This window comes from Lepeophtheirus salmonis, chromosome 11 (genome assembly GCF_016086655.4).
Source record: "Lepeophtheirus salmonis chromosome 11, UVic_Lsal_1.4, whole genome shotgun sequence".
In the NCBI taxonomy this organism is placed as follows: domain Eukaryota; kingdom Metazoa; phylum Arthropoda; class Copepoda; order Siphonostomatoida; family Caligidae; genus Lepeophtheirus; species Lepeophtheirus salmonis.
In genome coordinates this window covers 3,293,483-3,314,652 of record NC_052141.2, presented here as the reverse complement: position 1 = coordinate 3,314,652, position 21,170 = coordinate 3,293,483, and the positions used below count along the sequence as shown (strand labels likewise).

At 34.2% G+C, this 21,170-nt stretch overlaps 1 protein-coding gene across 1 annotated transcript; it reads left to right on the top strand.

Annotated features, from left to right (window-relative positions):
• The first annotated feature begins 12,767 nt into the window (after nt 1–12,767).
• On the top strand, nt 12,768–20,800 carry LOC121125906 (toll-like receptor Tollo). Its single transcript, XM_040721164.2, has 2 exons — nt 12,768–15,000; nt 18,309–20,800. The coding sequence occupies exons 1-2, from the start codon at nt 12,987–12,989 to the stop codon at nt 20,564–20,566; spliced, it is 4,272 nt and encodes a 1,423-aa protein (XP_040577098.1). The 5' UTR covers nt 12,768–12,986; the 3' UTR covers nt 20,567–20,800.
• The last annotated feature ends 370 nt before the right edge of the window (nt 20,801–21,170 follow it).

The following is a 21,170-nucleotide window of genomic DNA, read 5'->3' as shown; positions in this document are numbered from 1 at the left end:
ATGCCGTGTTTGGACTGAAATATCAGTCCAAATTGCTATAGAAAAAAATAATAATGAACGAACCGAGGGGGAAATCCGTCTTGGACCGTGTCTCAACACTAGTAAAGTATTTCAGAAAAGTGACACAAACCCATTAAGCGACGAATTGCTTTACAATCAAATCATCTTTTTCGTTAGCCTTGAAAGGAACTTCTGATCTGATTACTTTGTACTTATAATCCTTAGTGACATAGGATTTAAACTGTCCACAAAATATCTAGCTCTCTTTGCATGCCACCTTTAATGACTTAAAAGCCTTCTTTATTATGTTTCTGAAATAGGGGTTAGGATCGAGTTACTTCAATGTGTACATTGAACATGACATTAGCGAGAAACAAATGTGTCCATTATGAAACGTACAGAAATGGCTTACGAAACAAAACAAAAATAAAAAAAATATCCTAATCCACTCTTGTGACAGAAGTTTCAAGTCTTCATTGTTCATAATATCAAACAGCCTCTGAGAACATGTATGTATGTATGGGGCCCGTCAATACAAAAGGAATTGAGAATGGTTTTTCTCAAAAGTGAGTGTGAATTATATTTGTGTTCTTTGACAAATTATCCTCAATTTCTATCAACAAATCAGTCTTATTAACCCTTTGAGAGTGTCCCAAATTGCACTGAATGAAAGTAGTCATTTTTTTTTTAACTCAAGTACTGATTGGTACATTAAAATCTGAACATTTTTAATTTTAAACTTCCAAAGACATGTAATTTCTTAATTATCAATAGAATTGTCAATTTATATTAACAAATGTTTGTTTTAAACCGTGGTGCAGATTCTATTTTAAGTAGTTCAAATCGATAATTGCGATAAAATATTTAGAAATGGATTTATTTCATTTGAAAAGGGCATATCAGGGCCAATATGTGTCTCTTACATCAAATAAAGATTATTATTCACAGCTAAAACTCTTGGGATTCTGTACTCATCCCAGAACTTTGAATAATAAGCCTATAATTGACTCAAATTTTGTAGATTAAATATATGGCTTATGTGTATATGATGCAAAAAGATATAAATAGGACATTTTTGGAACCTCAATACAAAAAAAAAAAAAAAAAAGATGGAATAATGTTTTTCAAAATGGAGTCTAAATTTCATTTATATTCTTATATGAATATCGTCAACTTTTTATTAATAAATCATTTATAATAACCCCTTGTATGTATCGTAAATAACAATTAAAGTAGCCAAAATTGATCGTCACAATAAAATAATAATAGACTTATACTTTTTATTCGAAACGACAATAATAGGCCGATATAAGTCAACTGAAATCGAACAAAGGTTATAAACTACATCTAAAATTATTGGATATCTTCACTTAGCCCAGTAATTTGAATAATATGGCTACAATTGACTCAAAAATGTATATGAAGTAATCGGCTCTATTTATTTGGGATTTTTTTCAAAATGGCTGTATCTCAGCTCCCATTTTGAATTTCGCGCCCAAAATTGCTTTGCTGTACCTGGCGGAATTTTTTCTTTCATATGAAACTTTATTTACAGAGAAAGCTAAGGCCATAAGAGTTAATCTATGTGAAAAGCTTTTGAACTACTTGAAGCAATAGTCTTTCCTATCTGAGAGAGTATCGTTTTTGACCAGGCTCAAATCCGACCTAGCTGATGGGTCACAAAGTTGATTGAAGCTGAAGGAGGTCACATCGAATGAATCAAAACACAAGAGCTTCACAAATTTTCATTGCATTAGGTCAATAAATCACCAAACCATAAATATTATAATTTAAAAAGCCCTACATAGGTGAAGTCACAATATAAATTTAGGATTTTCTCCTTTTCTTGACCTTTTTCAAGATTGTTTATATGTTGACTCACCACAATAGTAATCTGAGATAACCCCTCTCAATAGATGGTTGATATATTTTAGACTCTAAATGTTTTTCTTTTATGCTTGATCTCATGAAGGGATTCTAACAAGACGACTTTATCATAAGTATGTACCCATTTATACCTATGCAAGTAATATATGGACATAGAAGAATGATATATGGGCTTTAAAGCCTATAAAAAAATGAAAAAATGTATAATAATAAAATTCCAAACTTCACAACCTAACTTTGTTTTTCCCGTCAATTTTTATATATTCTTATAAAACTCCTTAGTATATTAAAGATATGCGAGAAGAAGATAGAAGGGAAATACATTCTATTTATGAAATTATTTTTATTATTTATTATTATAATGTATGAAGGCATAAATAGGCCTGGCCTTTATTACATTTTCATCTTGCAAAAGATACTACTGTCTCCTAGACAATTTATTTGATGATATATACCCATTGTTAGCACCAAGGGTGTGTCCAGGTCAGGTTTAGCGGTTCTATCGGTCCTTCTCACGGTTCTTTCATTTCAATGGTTTCGGTCTCGGTTCAGATTTATCGGTTTCAGTTCTTTTTTTATATATGCTTAGTTAGGTAAAAGGTACTTAAAGCACGAGGAGAAAATTCGGACTCAGGAAATGATACTAGATAAAAACAGGGCTGTAGGTACCTTATACGGAGAGTATGTAGTGCCGCAGGCTCCAGCAGGGGCCCCAAACACTTAAGTTGCTTAAGACAAGGGGTGTCAAAGTGGGACCGTGAGGGGAGGCTTGGGGGATGGGGCAGGAAGATGGACAATTGAGATTTTCTTTCAGTCGCCTAAAAACGTATTAGTGGAGGAAGCCTTGGTATAATAAAGTTTGGGATAACTTTTATTGACATCGTCTGGTGCTTGAAACCAATTTCCATATCCATAACAAGCCTTTATCTATTTAGGAACTCCGATACAACTTTATCAACCTAGCGACGTTGGAAGAGGCTGCAATTACTAACAAAATAGAAACTCAGAAAGTTGACTTATTGAATAAAGCTAATTCATTTTTATAGTATATATTGTATTTTCTGTATATACAAAAGCATAAGAATCGAGACTGATGAGCAATATATTGCAGTCTTGGTTCAACTTTTTCGGTTCAGGTTCAAGAACCAAAACTGCTAGAACCACTAGATCGAAAAGGGCACAAACCTTGGTTAACACACATAAAACATACATGGCTCAGGTTCAAAAAGGATTTTGAAATGACATTTGACACCCAAAGTTTGTCAAATTTTATGACCTTATAACTCTGCAAAATCTATGTACTCTAATCAGCATAATTAGAAATAATTTGACTGTCGTTATGTTAAAAAAAAAAAAAAAGAATTTGGTAATCCTGACTTTTTGAGAAATGTTTGAAAGAGTAGAGCTGTTTAGTTTTCATGAAGCTACATTAAATTAGCTGCAAGTGGCTATCCGATTAGGGAATTAAACACAAATGGAATCTAGGAATGATAAAGGCAAGAATAACTCCCTTGTCCATCTTCAATTCTACTCCAGGCCTATCAAGGACTTCAACTTATGACTCTGCAGCAAATCCTCGGTGTTACGCTTTGTCTTTCATGTACTAGTAATTATTTATTACTAATATTCAGGGGTGTCCGCAGCCCCTCTCCCCAATAAAGAAATTATTAAGAATTATGAACGTGAAATTAAAATTAAAAAAAAAAAAAATTTAAAAACCAAGCATCCCGGTAGCCTTTGATATTATATGTATATGTGTTAAAAAAAATAAGAAAATGGAAATTGTACTCTTTTTGCAATTCCAACCTGAACAGTGTTCAATATTTTTCAAATTCTTGACTAGCCGTAGCACCCGGCACTGCCTAGAGTTATTGGGCATTCAAGTTTTGCTTTAATAATATAGAAGATAAGTTCACAACAAGAAGTTTTCTGTTACTCTGCGTTTTTCTTGAGAACACTCACACATAGGCACTCACTATCAAATTCAAATTATAAATAAGGCAAAAAGTTGAATATTCTATGTATGGTCAATCAAAGAGTTCCAAAGACCTGGAATAATTACGTAGAATCTTTATTTCCAAAATGACGATAATATACAGGCAAGGCATTCCATACTTAGATGGAACTTACAAGTGTATGTACATACTTCTTCGAATTTTTTGAAATGGTCATGACAGATTTGGATAGTTTTTAGTGAGGGTGTTTATCCTAATATAAAAACACCATTTCTAAAATTTAGAACCTATGTGAGCACAAGGGCTGTTTAGAAGTCAGTTGTCCACATGTAAGCGAAAAAGCAAAGCTGTCTGACTTTTTCTACGCTCAAGTGAGTGTCTAGAACATCATCAAAGTCCTAGGGTGTTCCAGAAATCTTGTTCATCAGATTAAAAGCATGGTTGCTTCAAATCAGAGCCTTAAGAGTTCCCCTGGCAGCGTTAACGCTGCAATAGCAGGAACATGGAAGACGTGTACTCTTCGATAGCTAGAAGTTGAGCCAAGTCGATGAGGTAGCATATCTTTATGTCAGTGATTGGACTGTGAGGAGAGGCTTGTGAAGGATTTGGAGAAGACCTCTTATGTATGACGACATTGGCAAATGCTTTAAGCAGAAACCAATGTCAACTGGGTTAAGAGAGGTCAGCAAATATTTGCTTGGTTTAAAAATAAACGTTGGTTTGGCCTCCCTAGTCCACAGACTCTTCCCCCCTCACCTATTCCATTTGAAGCATAGTCGAAAAAATTGTACGTGCTTCCCCTCATCGAAATTTGGATTACCTCAAGGGGTCTGTCTAGTATCAGTGGTTTGCCATGTCTGAGGCCCTAATCAAAAAGTTGGGGATCATGGTAAGTAAGCCATTTTGAAAAATAGAAAGATATATCAAAATGAAGTCTGTGATAAAGTTTTAATATTGTATTCTTTTTATACTTGCAAAATCACTATTTGTTCGTTATTAAAAAGTCCAGTTGCAGACTCTATAATTCCAAGTCAACGTTTTACTTTAATTATATAATTACATTAAATTACCAACGTGTTTTTCATAGCACCTCAGTACTAATTTCAGTTAATACCATTTTCACGACCATATAAATCATTCAGATTCTTGTAATTAAACAAAAAAAATATATATATAACAATTAATGATAAATATACCTGTCCATAATTACTCATTGTATAATTAGTTCAAACATACTAATACATCTATACACAAAGTAAAGCGTGACGGCCTATGACTGACCTAGTGTGCAAGTATATAAATTAATATTAATAATTACAATTCTAGGAAATTCAAAAGCTAAAATGACCAACGAACTGTGTATTTTTTTTTTTTTTTTTTTTGATTAATTGAATTTTGTTCGGCTGAAAGAAGAATGATTTTAGGTTGTTCAACTCTGATTTAGTGCTGTGGTCCAGATCGGTTTAGTTTAGAAGAGAAAAAGACTTGAAGAGAAAAAAATTGACTTTGTTTTATTTTGGAAAAAGATATTTTTTAACTAACTATTTTGTTTAAAGTTATGGCAATAAAGCAATAGCTAGATCCTCAATAATTGGCCCGAGAAAGGGTTGGTTGCAACATTCCGTAGCAATAGGGTAGATATAGGCATATGTTCTACCTAAATCTTGGTAATTGTTGAAGTAGTTGTGAGAAGATACGTTTGAGGAGACGACCCCCCCCCCTGCCCCCTCTCGCACTGACCTTGTCTTCAGACCAAGACCAATATCGCTAATCACATCACTAAATTTGTTCAATTGTTTTTTGTCAAAAATGCTTAACACTTTTTACTCAAAAAACATTTGGATTTACTTTTTCTTGATTTTGTCTCAAGATTGTTTTTATGTGAAGCCATACACATTTAACGGAAAATCTCTCTATTTATATTATCGAATGTTTCCAGGGTTACAATAACTCCTTTCATAGTGGCTTGATTTTAACAAAAATTACGTCAAGAAATGCACAAGAACACACACGCACTATAATTTATATTAAATCATAATCTTATTTGAATCAAAAACCAAAATCAAATCAAAATGGGCCCCATGTCGTGCAGTAACCCCGATTTTGTTTTAATTTTAGTTGAACATGACTCAATATATGTTTTCAAACATATCCAAAATTCAGAGTGGGATAATTAACAAGAACATTAACAAGAGTATGTAGAGCCGCTTTTACAGAATATTAGTATATTGTTCTGTATTTAAAAACAGATTTTATATAATATACATATTTTCTGTTGATTAAATAGGATTCTTAATTAAGTATAATATAATTAAAAATTGATATATTTTATAAAAGAACAATATGATTGAGTCAATCATTTTCATTGAAAACTTAAATTATTTAACGGATTCAACTTTTGGCTCTTCTAATTCAGTATACATGTGAACTCTAAGTGATTCGTCTAATTCGATAATAAATTAATTAAGATTTTATATACCATAAATGATTTTTACAAAATTTGCATAAGTTGAATCTGTTATATAATTTAAGTTTTAAATGAAAATGATTGACTCTATCATAGAATCAAGCCACTATGAAAGGAATTATGGCCTTCTATACAACACTGGTCCAATGCATTAGGTCCTAGAACAGCCCAAGTGAGTCACAGAACCCTAATATTTCACAAACTCTATTTTTTAATTTAGAATAGCCAGGTCATCAAAATCGGTGATGATCATGCTGTAAATTGCAGAAAAGTGTGTACACTTGACATGGAAGGACCCATTTTTCAAAGTACTTAAAAAACAAGTATTATCAACTTGAGTTACTCAAATAAAGAAGGTAAAGAGGTCATAATTTGATACATTTTCAAAAGAGACTTTTCTTTGGGTTGGGGAGCAAAAGGTGGACTCTCGAGCCATTTGTCCTTAATGATCTCTGTCAGAAGGTGGTGTTGGGTCTTTGTGTATAAGGAAAATCCCAAGTAGCCCTTCACAGGTCTCCTGATGGTTCTAGCAGCTATGAAGAAGTTGTTGGTGAGGGGATTCATCGATTTGGGTCTTTTATGATATTGTTCTCCAAGGTGGACAAGAACTCCGGATTCCGCTTTAAATTGTTCCATCAACTTTCTGCTTTTCTGGAGATGCCTTCCCCTACATTCTTCCTCTTGGTGACCTTGAAAATCAGGAGCACTTCACAATCTCTATAATCCTCGCTACGTCACCTCCAGCGTCTGGAGATCCACTATCAATTGGCTGTTTGCTCACTCATGATGACGAAATTTTATTATAGTTTGGCTACTCAACCATACAAAATATAATTGGATTACTTAATGGCATTGCAAATAGCGGTTCCATAATCAATTTACTGCAATTGTATTGCAGCATCATGATGTTACCGGAATATCAAACAACACTCACATCATCAAACGCAGTAAACATAACTGCCCACAAAAATTGCACATTTCTTGACAACCCTAAAGCGTACAAAGTCATTTCACACTTCATAAAAAAAACTTATATATATCTTTCAAATGATGCACATTAATTGGGATCAAATTTCTGGTTGGCCATTGAGATATGAGATAAATTTGATTTTGTATTATTAACGGATTAAAATTCAACTGCATGCTCTGCCCATATTTAAGAATTTATCCGGTGGATACTTTATTCGACCAGGAAATTTATCTACAGTGCACCCGGTGACTCGTTTTCATACATTCAGACAGGCAGACAAAGTTTACTATATTAATATACCGGTAGTTGCATAAATACGCGGACACTTAAACACTTATATCTCGAGGTTCCGTGACCAGAAATAAAAAATTCCAGCACAAGTAACTCGGTAAATCTGTTGGCTTTGTTTTGTTTTTCTTACTCGCATCAAACAAAGTCGTTTACGATGAATGACAAGGCCAAGCGTCATATGGTTGCCACTCTCCTCCGTGCCGGTAGGTCTGTCAAGGAGATAATCAAGGACACTGGACTACCCAGCACTACTGTGTTCAATGTCGTCCAGAAGCTTGTCAAGGATGGAAAAGATCTGAAAGACCTGCCCATACCTCTGGAATGACTCAGGATTGGCTCGCTGTCAACATGCCATTTTGGAACAAAAATATTTGGCTACCTCAATCACCTGATTTGAATCCCCTTGGCTACAGTGTGTGGTGACAAATTGAGAAGAAGGCCTGTGCTACCCGCCACCCTAATTTGGACTCATTGAAGGCCAGTGTCAATGAGCAATGGGCAGTCATGGAAGACCATTACATCATCAATGTGTGCAAGGCCTTCCGTGGGCGCTTGGAGGGTGTCATAGTAGCTGATGGTGGTTATATTCAGTAATTATATTATATTTTATACCAGAATAAATTATCTATTATATAATTCTCAAAATTAAAATGCGTCGTACGAATTTTATTACACATTTAATTATTTGCCACAAATAGTCCGCGTATTTATGCAACTATCGGTAGATATATTATTTAATGTATAACAATTTATAAGGGATTTTTACATTTCTTGATTCTTGTAGAATAATGTTTTTTGTTTTTTCTTTCCACATATATACAACGTCATACGTATAGTTTTACAAATGATACGCTAAAGACTGGTGTTTTTTTTTTTAAATTGTAAGAAACGGTAATGTTGTTTTTGAGATATTATAATTTTTCTGCATTATAATTGTTACTGTTCATTGACTGCAAATTACCTGTATATAATTTTATTTTACAACAAAGGCACTGTATAAATTTAAAAAAATAAATAAATATTTTTTTTCCATGCTTCCGCTGAAATGGTTATAATTTGCAGTGTATGCTCACATACATACATGTAGGAATTTTGCAAATGATATTAAATGACTATTGTCAGGATTGTTGTGAGATGGTTGCAAGTGGTTTTGTAGTAAGCAAAATGAGTAAAGAGCTTAATTGCAATCATTTTAATAATAAGTGAAATGAAGCAAAAGTTATCAAAAAATAAATGACATTAATGCTTTTTTAATCTAATAAAAATAGTCGTCAGGTGATGTTGATAGATAAATAAACTATAAAATATATCAGTGTGCTTCAACTATATATTTTTTTCTTTTTAATCTTTGACAAAAATGATAATGTAGACAATTAATCAAAAACCCATATATATATTTATAAAAGTGCACTACTCAGAATCAAAGTCCACAGCGTAAAAGTATGAATAAATACCGTTTTTGAGATTAAAACAGAAGAAACGGTTGTTGCGCGTGCTCTTTTCCCCCTTTTTACTCATTCTTTGCCAAATCATTGTTGTGATAACATACCCTTCCAATAACGAATCTATAGTTTATAAATATTTAATTAAAAATTACTCAATCCCTAAAAAATGATAAACTATTTTTATATTAACTAACTTATAGTTTATTTGAAATATACGTAGAAGCTTCTCATTTCTTTATGAGAAACATGTCATATTCAATCCTCCAAAACTATAACATAACACAATGGTTCCCAAGTGGGGGTCGCGGGACGCCATAGAGGAGTTTGCAAGATTATTTCCAAAAAAGAAGAATATAATTTAAATTGGCTTTGCTTTGAGTGGCATCAAGGCATAAAATATGTAAATATTTTTTATCAGTCTACTCTGGATAATTAAAGAAAGTACTTTCCAGAAGATAGTGCTCCACAAAAATATAACTGTATACACCTCTTTTACAGCCAGAGCTGTTGTCTGACATGGAAGATGCGCTAAACGAACTTTCATGTAACCAAACACTAAAAACAGATTTGCAATCTAAAACACTTTACGAATTCTGGATTTTTGTGATGAATAAGTCCAGACTACTAGCTACAGCTGATTTAGATTTGGCTCAATATCACTTTATATCAATAATTTATATATATCACGCCTACACGTGTGTAAAGGATGATCTTTCAGTGGCTCTGTCCAAAATTAAACCTAGAACAGACCGGCAATAAGACTTTGATTCGTGTATAAACCTATTTGTACATCTTCAGCTCCTAATTTTTTCATGTTTGTGGGTCTCAATTTGACTTGATTTACCTCAAAAATAGAATTAATAGTGTAGAAATGATTCCAAGAAGTATATATATTACTGATTTTATATTTAAAATATATTCGTTGAATTTCTTATACTTTTCAATATATATGTAGAATTAAATTCTTTATTTTTGATTATTGTCGTTAAATAATTAATATTACTTGCCTTTGGGCTAAGTTTCATATGACTGGTTTGGCCTTTAAGTCATCTATAAGCATAAAATGCACTCCAAATTTTACAATCATTACTCAATGAAAGGATGACACATTGTTCAGCCACATATTTTAAGGGTGTCACACAATTTTTTTTGGAAACCACTGACACAATAGTGTGCAGATTTTTCAATATAAACTTTAGTTAGTAGTACCATATGTCTGACTTCCACCCTCATCTTGCGCTCAGCACCCTTAGTAATATGTAATGACAGGGCTGGATTTAGAGTAGGTGGGGGCTCTGGCTGGCAATAATAAATCTGCAGACTCTTTTTTTTTTTTTTTTTTCAAAGAACTTTTTTTTAATAAAAAAGACAAATCCTTTATTGGCTTTTTCTATCATTTATTGACTTTTTTTATATAAAATAATATATTTCCCTATTTTCAAGATTAAAAAAGGTGAACGTTCACCTCTGCCTAAGAAGTGAATTGATGGAGTGTTAACAAAGGGCGTCAAAACTGTTGATGTCGGTCATTTTGGGGCCTAAACAACCAAGTATGATAACAATATTTTTCTCTACTCGATCAAAAAAAAAAACATTCTACAAATTTAGACTTTCATAGAGATTTCTTGAACATATTACTCTGATTATAGTCAAATATCACTCTTTATCGTTGGCATAAAGTAGTATTTTATTTATTCACAAAGCGATTTTATTGGGGTTTATTCAAGTTTTTATTGAAAATTTGTTAATTTTTTTTTAGTTCTTTGAGTCTGCCACAAATTGCACTTAAAGTAGCCAAAATTGAGGGTCACAATAAAAAAATTACAGGTTGATAGATTTTATGGCTAAAAGGGGCCATATCGGTGAACAAATAATTATATTAAATCAAATAAAGGTTCTAAGCTAAAATTATAATTCTTGGTTACCTCAATAAGCTTACAATTGATTCAAATAGGTATAGTAATTATTAGGCTGTATGTTAATATGACGTAAAAAAATATATCGGGATTTTGTTCCTTTGTTGATTTTTGTTCAAGGTTGTTTTTATGTTGACCCACTAAATATAAAATTTGATACGAAGTGGTGGCCCTTGGATTTGAGAAATCTACCCGTCAGAGATATATTTTACTCGCATTGGCGGTTGGCATATTTGTAGATAGGATGGCAGTTCCCTAACAAAGCAAAGCAAATTTTTAGAGATGGTCCGTACTGTGAATAGGATTTTTTATTGTGGGTTTACTATAGGTTGAGAACCATTTTTTTTAAAGAGAAAAGATAAATAATTTAATATTATTATATTTAGTGCATCTCTCAGTAGTATTTCCAGGTCTGAAGGGAGGCTGTAAAAAGAAGGGATTATGAAACAACAGGAATTGTAATGTCCTCACAATTCCGGAGTTAGTAAAAAAAAAAAAATTGTCTTTAATTAATTTTTAGTTATAGAACACAAGCATTCATTGGTGGAGGACACGACCTCTATTGTCACTCTTAGATTCCGTAATGCATGAGGGTAATTCATCAACAAAAGAGACTATAAATTTAAGGAAGGGATTTGCGTAGAGAAAAAAAGTAAGTATAGCTATTAGAAAATGAAAAAACAAACTACAAAAAAACATGATCACACGTGATCTTACTTTTCTTTTCGTAATGTAACCTTTCAATGCATGGTGTCCCATATATAGGCCATAATAAAATTTGGCTATTATGTCGTAAGGACTTGGTTTATGAGTTTATCATAATCAAAGAGCCTGCTTACTTTCAGTCCTATGGAATAAATTTTTCCTCATAACATAGTTATAAATATTTATTTTTTTCTCCCCCAACAAATTAGATTTCATACATTGAAAGGTTAATTAGTCTTACTAAAAGAAGACTTCTCCCCTATCTTTGCTATAAATTGAATTAAAAGGCTTTATCTTAATTTGTTCAAAAGTAGTGTTCAATGATGTGTTTTATGTGACCTTTATTCCTGACCTTGACCTCTCAAAATTTAAGGATTCATACTTTTAACATTTATAACCTTCCTACAAAGTTTAATACAAATCTATTTGTAATACTTGATGTACTCCTACTTATAAATTGAGAAATAAACACCAACCGTAGGATTTAGCGATTGCATTTTTCTTGAATTTCCAGGAATTGGAGTAGTTTTTTTTTTACTGAAATAATATATCATGGGATTCAAATTACAATCTATAAAAATAGTACTTGTTTCTAGTGCAAATCCCAAATACATTCCAAGTCACGAAAATTATAATTAAGTATGACAAATGACATTTTAGTTTTTGTTTTTTTTTTTAATTTCATGTACATATTATTAACTAACAACAAAGGTTCCCTGGAATAAACTATGGGGTTTTTGCATAATATTTGCATAAAACTGCAAAAAAAAAAAATGGAAAGAAGAACGATTCTCATGAATAATAGAGCTCTTGGGTTATGTAAGGGCGTTTTGTATTCAACATTTATTCGTAAACAATGTTTTTTTTTTATTAGCATGCCTGTATAGTGTACACACATTTGAACAAAGTCATAATTTGCATGAATTAATAGAAATTTAATTACCACTAACGCTGGTTTTTAATACGTATCAAAACATTAGTATAGTATGGAGTACCAATATATATTAATAAATAATAAGAGGACACTCAACTACTGAAGGAAAGCCGGGATAATCGTCCCGCGCACGCTTTTACTCTTGTTATAACTAAAAGGGCGCTTTTTGTCGTCCTAAAGAAAAAACATACAGAAATGTAATTGTCAGACGTCGTATCGTTAGTTAAGCAGCGTCTTTCGTGATGGGGAGACGATCGTATTTCTCTGTTTTGCAATTCAAGTGTTGTGCGAATATGTAAATCATTATTAATTTATTAATTAGTAGAAACATTCAGTCAGTACACTCCGGAAAGAACACTAATAATATTAATTATCATTTGTGCGTGCGTCTGACTTTGTTTGGGTTTAGCGCAAATATGCGAATTGATAGAGGTCACCGCTACGGAACAGCTCTTATTCACATACTCTTCCTTATTATTCTTGGAGGAACAGCAGAGTCCTCCTTTGGTGATAGTAGTAGTAGTAGTAGCAATAGTCAAGCCTATCGAAATTGCTCATTCGAGCCCAAAAAAGAAATATTAAAATGTTCCATTCAGTCATTGGACTTTGCCGTTGGGAACTCTACAAACACGGCCTCATATTCCAAGGCCTCTGTCCTGGAATTTACTTGTTCTCAAATTTATTTTCTAGAGTCGAATCTTCGTTCTGGACATTTTGGACATCTTCCTACTCTCAAGGAACTGAGGATACAGGGATGTCCCATGAAGAAAATCCCAAGTGGCTCTTTTCAAGGTCTAGGGGGACTGACATCCCTCTCTGTAGTGACCCAAGACTCTTTGGAGCTAGACAGCGAGAGAGCATTTGAAGGATTGGATCATTTAAGATCACTCAATCTCTCCCACAATAATCTTTGGAGTGTTCCTCCTGGTACATTCTGTCGTCTCTCAGGGCTCAGCACACTCAATTTGTCATTTAATCGTCTTCAGGACATGCATGAGCTGAGTTTCTCCCCCTCGAAAAGATCCACTTCCTGTAAGCTTCCATTGGAGAATTTAATTTTGTCAGATAATTCCTATGTGGAAATCCCTAGCCAGGCTCTGAGTCATGTCTCTAAATTAGAGACCCTGGAGCTTTCCTCCAATGCCATTAATCTCGTTCAGGATAACGCTTTTGATAATTTACGAGATTTAAAGTATCTGAGTCTTGCAAATAATCAACTCATTGCTTTACCTCCGCATACGTTTGCCCCAACTCCTCATCTTCGTGAGCTGAGTCTTCAAAATAATTCCCTTGGAGTTCTGGCTCCTAAAATATTCTCTGGTCTCTCTCGCCTACTGGTCCTGAACGTGTCTCGCAATGAAATTGGAAACGAATGGCTCACTCCAGCTCTCTTTGCCTCCCTTGTCAGACTCGTTTCACTGGATCTATCTCATAATCGAATCTCTTCTCTGGATCCCTCTGTACTTAGGCCACTCACCAGTCTTCAAATTTTGGATTTGAGCCACAATCTGCTTACCACACTCGACTCAGGCACATTTCTATCCCAAAACAATCTTCACATCCTCCGCCTCAACCATAACGATCTGAAGAGTCTTCATGCAAGGTCTTTTGATGGGCTAAGTGTGGTGAGCTCCATCAACTTGGACTCCAACGCCCTCTCTGCTCTGGAGGAAAATGCATTCTCGGACTGTTGTTCCACCCTCAATGACCTTACTCTGAGTAACAATCGGTTTAGTCGTGTTCCTGATGGCCTACAGGGCCTTGATGGGCTCAAAACCCTGGACTTGGGCGGTAACAATATTAAAGAGATCCACAATGGTTCATTTACTGGACTCAGAGCCCTCTACGGTCTTAAACTCTCATCCAATGGAATAACAAACATTAGTGAGAGTATTTTCAAACCCATTCCCGGAGTTCAAGTCCTTAATTTGGCATTTAACAAAATAAAGAGCCTGGGCCAGGGGGTTTTCAACAAACTCAGAAATCTCAAAATGCTCCGCTTAGATGGAAACGAGTTGATTGACATCAATGGCCTTCTCTCGGGGCAAGAAGAGCTTCAATGGTTAAATGTCTCTGGAAATCGTTTACAATGGTTTGACTACGCCTTCATTCCAAAAAATCTAGAGCTCTTGGACATTCATGGAAATCAAATTGAGAACTTGGGCAACTACTATAAGCTCACAGATCAATTTGAGCTCAAAACCCTGGATGCAAGCCATAACAAAATAAAAAAGCTTGAAACTCTTTCTTTTCCCAAGTCAATACAAGTGGCTAATTTGAATCACAATCGCATTCGATTACTCACTCCAGGAATGTTTCGAGACAAAATCAAACTTCGTAAAGTGGATCTAAGTCACAACTACTTGAAGCGACTTCAAATTTCCTCCTTTAACATTGCTCCTTATTCAGAGTCAACCAGCATTCAAGAAGGTAAGACCTTGTTCTATTTTTTGCTTCCTCCTATTTTCTTTTCTTTTTAAAATACTTTAAAATTTGCATAAATGAGAATTAATGAAGGAAATCAATGACCCATGTTCTTCAGGCTTCTTTCTCATCATGGATAACCAAGTACACAATGTAAATAACATTTTCTAATATGACTTAATGGAGCGTGAGGACACTCCGTAGAGTATTACCATACATATAGTATATAGTCGCGTAGACTCTATCTTGTAATGTTTTAAAAAACATAACTCATAACGACCATGATAGCAATAACAAAAAGAACAGTTGGCAGATGCATCTTGCAAGTCAGTTAGTTCGTTCCTTGTCTATTTTGAGGTAATCGGATTATAAATTGATCGTGTTCACTTTATCAGAGATGGGGAAAATTAAATTAAATAAAAGCTACGCCCGCCCTGGATTCTTTTTATACGTGTAGCTTTTTGTCTGATTTTTTTAATATGTTATATGTATATATCAAAGGAAATCAATAAATCTCTTACTAAGATGGCAACTGTCAATATGTCTACCTGTGTAATGAGATCAAAAATATTGTTATGTCAATGGGAATCAAAAAAAATAATAAAATATTTGATTTTGAAAATTGTAAATTGTATTAAAGATAGGGGAGATATGGTTGAAATTAGAGATGGCGTAAGCTGGAAATGTGTAATTAAATCATCATGATTGCTTAACAATATGCTTGGTAGTTATTTTATATCAAATATCAAAATGAACTATGTTCCTTTTATACTAATAGTTAAATTGAGTTTCTGAGATATAAATCAGTTTGACTTGGGTGGATCTTAACTCATATCATTTAAATACAATAACTCGAACTGACTAATAATAAAAACTTTCTTCATTGACCACTTCTCATTGGCTTTTATGTATCATGGACCACGATCAAGGATGTGAAAATTGTCCAAATTCTCGTCAACATACATTTGAACAAAAGTTGATGTGGGTAAATTGCAAAGTAATTTTTTGTCCCTATTTATAAAATTCAAACGAATTAGGCAAGAAGGAGCACTTTACTTAATTTAGTGATCTTTTTCAGTAGATATATCGTCTATCAAAGTTGCCAATGTTTTTTTTTATTTATTTACACTTATGAGGATTTTGATAATTTTTTAATTTACAACAATATGGTTACTTTCATGCAGTGTTGCCAGAACCATAGGGGGAAGGGACCATTGACCCCCACTTTTGCGGAAAATTCTAAAAATGAATATTCTTTCAAAATTAGTCTCTCTCCAAAAATTTTCACACTCAAATTTATCAAAAAAAGGTGTTTGGCATTTTGTTTTAACATTTATAAAAAACTAAAACATTCTGTCAATATGATCAAAAAAGCACAACGGCCCTACCCTTGCCCCAAATACTCTCTCCTGATGACGTCACCATTTTATAATTTGTCCCTCCCCCTACTTTCAAATACATTCCGAGCCCAGTGCTTTCACGCCGACATTGTACGATAGTCGGTGCATGCAAAACCGCCCCTCCTAGTTTTCAAAAATGTATAATTAATAGCAAGGCTTTTACCAGAATATTATAAAAACGTTGTAATCATTAAATTAATTCCAATTTGTCACTTAGCCTGTCTCCAATTTTGAGATTGAAATATAGAACATGGCAGTCGGAGAAAATGAGTAAATCATAGTTGAAAAAAGTAACGATATAATAGTATTAATATTTCGGGAAAGAAGGAGAGAGACAAATTAATATTTTTTTTTTAGAATAAAATATAAAATTCGTCAATTTGTTTATAGAAAAAAAAAAATCAACTACATCAAATTAATTCCTTTTTATTTGATAAGAGGGGAAAAATCACGATCAGTAATTATTAAAAATAAAAATTGGGGAAAAAAAGAAATATTATATGTAGATAATTAGGTTTGATCATGCTGAAAGATATAGAGTCAAGTGCTTCGTGTTATAATCACCTTCTTTTGTAGACGGTACAACGAAAAAGTCGTGAGTCAAAGTGCTAAAAAATATTTATATATTTTTTCTACGAAAGAAGGAAAGGTTAAGCGTAATTAATAATTTGTTCGTTCAATCAAGAGAATCCCGAATTTCTTCATAATAATCCAAAATGATTAATTTAATGGAGTCATTTTTTTTCCTTCTCTCTTTGCTTTATATGATTGACTAATTATATTATTATTTTATTAACGGGATTTGTTGTGAAAGGCTGATGATAGAAATCTCTTTCTCTCTCTCGAGTCGAAACAAGGAAATACAATTTTTAACAATACATAATAATTAACAAAAAGAAAAGAAGGGAAAAACCTTTGTTTTTCCTTTTCCGCTCCTGCGTTTCTTTCCCCCAACTTTTTATATCTATTTGTTTATGTACAGATGTATTTTATAAACATCCCTCTGATTTTGATAAAATCTTGCTATGACTACAAACTTTTTGAATACCAAATGATCAAAGAACTCGGGAGTTGTTTGATTGTCGAATAATAATGACTGCATCATTTTTTGTGTGCTTTTCAATTGGGATTTTTTCATTCATATGAACTTATTTCTTTTTTGGAAGTCAAAGATGATTGAATAGCTCTGTATTTTGAGGGTGTTTCTATGGACTGACAAAATCACTTCTAACGTCATTTTTACAGCTCTTTGATGCATGGACAATAGAACGGTTTGGTTTTCAACTTTTTTTCGAATTTAAATAAAAGATAGTGCGGAAATGTTGTCAATTAGTATGAAAATAACGTACGAAAAATTGCATTGCCCAGTGTTCATCTTTAGATCGCAGAATCAAATTATGAAAAAAAGACAAAAACTCTTTATTCAGTCAATATAAATAAATTTTGAGTCATTTTGTATAAAATAATTTTGATAGACATTTTTTGAAACTATAAAAAGCTGTTTTCTAAAATTGTCCTATGGAACAAAAAAAAAAAAAAAAAAAAGAAGGAAGTGAGGAAAATTTGATGATCCTCGTATAACGCGCATCCCTTTTCTGATAATATTCTTTCTTTCTTTCTTTTTTAATCCACAGGGTAGCTTTAGAAAAATACTTTATAAATATGTTAGAATAATGGCTGTCATAATTAATAAATATAAAATAATGATTAATCCTGTATTTTAATCCTTATTGGCGAGATAAATAACTTTTGTCTCCTTTTAAACCTTGAAGGAGACGTACTACCTAAGGATGACATCTTTGGAAAATGAAATTTTGCATAGGTTGAAAAACAAATCCCCCTAATATACACTATTCTATGTGTTGAACGATTTTTCTACAACATATATATACATATATCTATTTTTTATTTCAGAGCCCCGTCCTCACTTTTACATGGGTCACAATCCCCTTCATTGTGATTGTGAAATGGAGTGGTTCAAGAATATGAATGAAATGACTCAGGCCCGCCTTCCCATCATCATGGACTACTCTTCCATTCAATGTCATGGAGACTCCAGCACTTCCATCCTGGATATACCCAATGAACATTTCCTTTGTCAGTATGAGGCGCATTGTTTTAGTCTTTGTATGTGTTGTGACTTCTTTGCGTGTGATTGTCGCATGCAGTGTCCAGAAGGGTGTGACTGTTATCACGACTCTTCCTGGTCTGTAAACGTCATTCAATGCTCGCACCGCAACCATGCCCTTGTGCCCCCACTCATACCAATGGATGCCACGAATATTTACATGGATGGAAATAATTTCACTGGTCTTCTGGATACACAGTCCTTTATTGGGCGAAAACGTATTTCCAGCATGTTTTTGAATAATAGCAACATTGGAGGCATTGATAATCAAACATTTAACGGACTCATGGAGCTTAAAATCCTTCACTTGGAGGATAATCAAGTCCAGCGTCTCGAAGGCTATGAGTTTGTCAATATTAGTTCCTTACAGGAACTTTATCTCCATCGAAATCGTATAGAATACATTCATGAACGAACCTTTGACAATCTTCTCTCTCTAAGGATTCTTACCCTAGATGGAAATAACCTCATCTCTACGAGCATTTGGGAGTTTCCTCTTCTCTCTTCTCTACAGGACCTCACGTCCATTACACTCTCCAATAATCCCTGGTCATGCAAGTGTGAATTTGTTCAGAAGTTTCAAAACTTTATTGCTGAGAATCGGGATGTCTTTTCGGACATCTCTGATACGTCTTGTCTTTTTGAAGATGGATACACAACAGTTAGCCTAGCTCGGAACTTGACTTGCTCAGAGTCGATGGCTGTGGTGCGTCGAAGTCCTGAGGAGAGCTCTCTACCTCCCATTTGGAGGAACATTATTCCTACTCTCATCATTGTTTCAGCTATTTTTGTTATTCTGGCCATGCTTTTAGCTATTCTCTTTGCTTTCCGAACTCCTCTTCGAGTATGGCTTCATTCCAAGTATGGAATAAGGATTTGTGACTCCCGCAAGGACCTTGGAGCCAATGATAAACTCTACGATGCCTTTGTTAGCTACTCCCTCAAGGATGAAGAGTTTGTTCACTCCATACTTTTACCTCAATTGGAGGCCCGTAATGGAAATATAGGCTACAAGCTTTGTTTGCAACATCGGGATCTACGAAGCAACACTTCCATAGCCGATACTTTTCCCTCGGCCAGTCACCTCTGCTGTCAACATATTCTCATTATCTCCAAAAACTATTTAGAGACAGAGTGGTCTCAAATCAAATTTGTTCTACCTAAAAAGTGGAATCCTCTTATGGTTATGATTGAGGAGCTTTCATCTCTAGACTTAGCCGCAGCCCCAGAGTTTAATCTTCTTACCAAGACATGTCCTCTGGTCCGGTGGGGGGAAACGGGTTTTTGGAACAAATTAAGGTTTTATTTACCAGATGCCTCCGAGTATCGACGTCACTGTGTGTCTCCCCCACCTGAATTAAACGGAATGAAATATCCAGCAGCCTCAGGATGGCACTACGATGGCCTCATGAACTCAAACAACTCTTCCTCAACCTCAACTCGCTCCACTGTGGCAGGAGGCTCTCCACGCAACACAGATGTGGGCTCTGATGATGCAATTCAAATCCTCAACAATCCTTTAGAAAATGTAAGGGGTTGGGGTGGTCCTGGAGTCCATGCTGTTGGTGAACATACCTATCAGTCCATTGGCTCAGACACTCATCATCATCCCGTAGGAGGGGGTGCAGCTGACCATCAATCCCACATATACCACACCCTTGAGCCACTGGAGAATCATATTCAAGTGGATGATGGACACTATGATGCTCTGGGGACATTGGATGTCATGCTTCCAAATGGACAAATGGTTCCAGCCACGCTTGTCAGAAATGCTTCGGGACGGATCGTTCCCCTAGTCAATGCAGCTAATAAAACCATGCCTCATCGCCCTGGAAGTGGTAAGTCTCCTGGATTTCATGGACATCACAACACCAAATCCCCTGTTCTGAGTAGTTTTTCATCCTCTTCTTCCAATAACAATAGTCCACACAAGAGTAGTAGCAGCTCTGGAGGAACGCCCTCTGGGAGGCATCAATTGTCTCAACAACAGCTCATTGCCTCGAATCGAAACAAAAACTCCTCGAGTAGCAATCACTTTGTTTGATCAAATTCCTTCTTCAAATCCATTATTTTTTTTTTTTTCATTTCCTTTTTTTTTCGTAGAAAAAAAAACCAACATGGCTGTGATTACCTTATTATTATTATATAGATATAAAAGTTGCGATATAATTTACTTCATTAATTACATATGTTTAAAAATTTATATAACTCCTGGAAAACAACATTATTTAAATAATAAAAAAAAAACGAATTATTAATAATAAATGAAAATACAAAATAACTAAAGCGTGTCATTTATTTCTAAAACAATGAAAGGTTGTGTGATTATAACAATTTAGCTTCATAATACCCTTGTGATAGAAGCCCTTGTCCCGTTTGGCACAAAAACTCCGACAAACAATTTTCAAATCAAGCCTCTTTTGAGGCCAAATTTGTAGACCAAACACGTTGACCACACGTTGACCATAGACAGGAACAGGTGGTATTCAGTTGGTTCCAGGTCCAGACTGTTTTGTGGAGGCATAAGAACTTCCCCTCCAAACTCTTGGCGTGACGTAAAAGATGTGGCCTAGCATTGTCTTGATGTCTTGTTGTCTCCTATTCACCAATGCTTGCCACTTCTGCTCGATCGCTATCTTCAAACGGTC

Bases quoted from the DNA above. Each gene is read 5' to 3' on its own strand.
- LOC121125906 (XM_040721164.2), top strand. From the start codon at position 12,987: ATGCGAATTGATAGAGGTCACCGCTACGGAACAGCTCTTATTCACATA. The intron at 15,001-18,308 runs GTAAGACCTTGT...TTTTTATTTCAG, and splicing joins GTCAACCAGCATTCAAGAAG to AGCCCCGTCCTCACTTTTAC.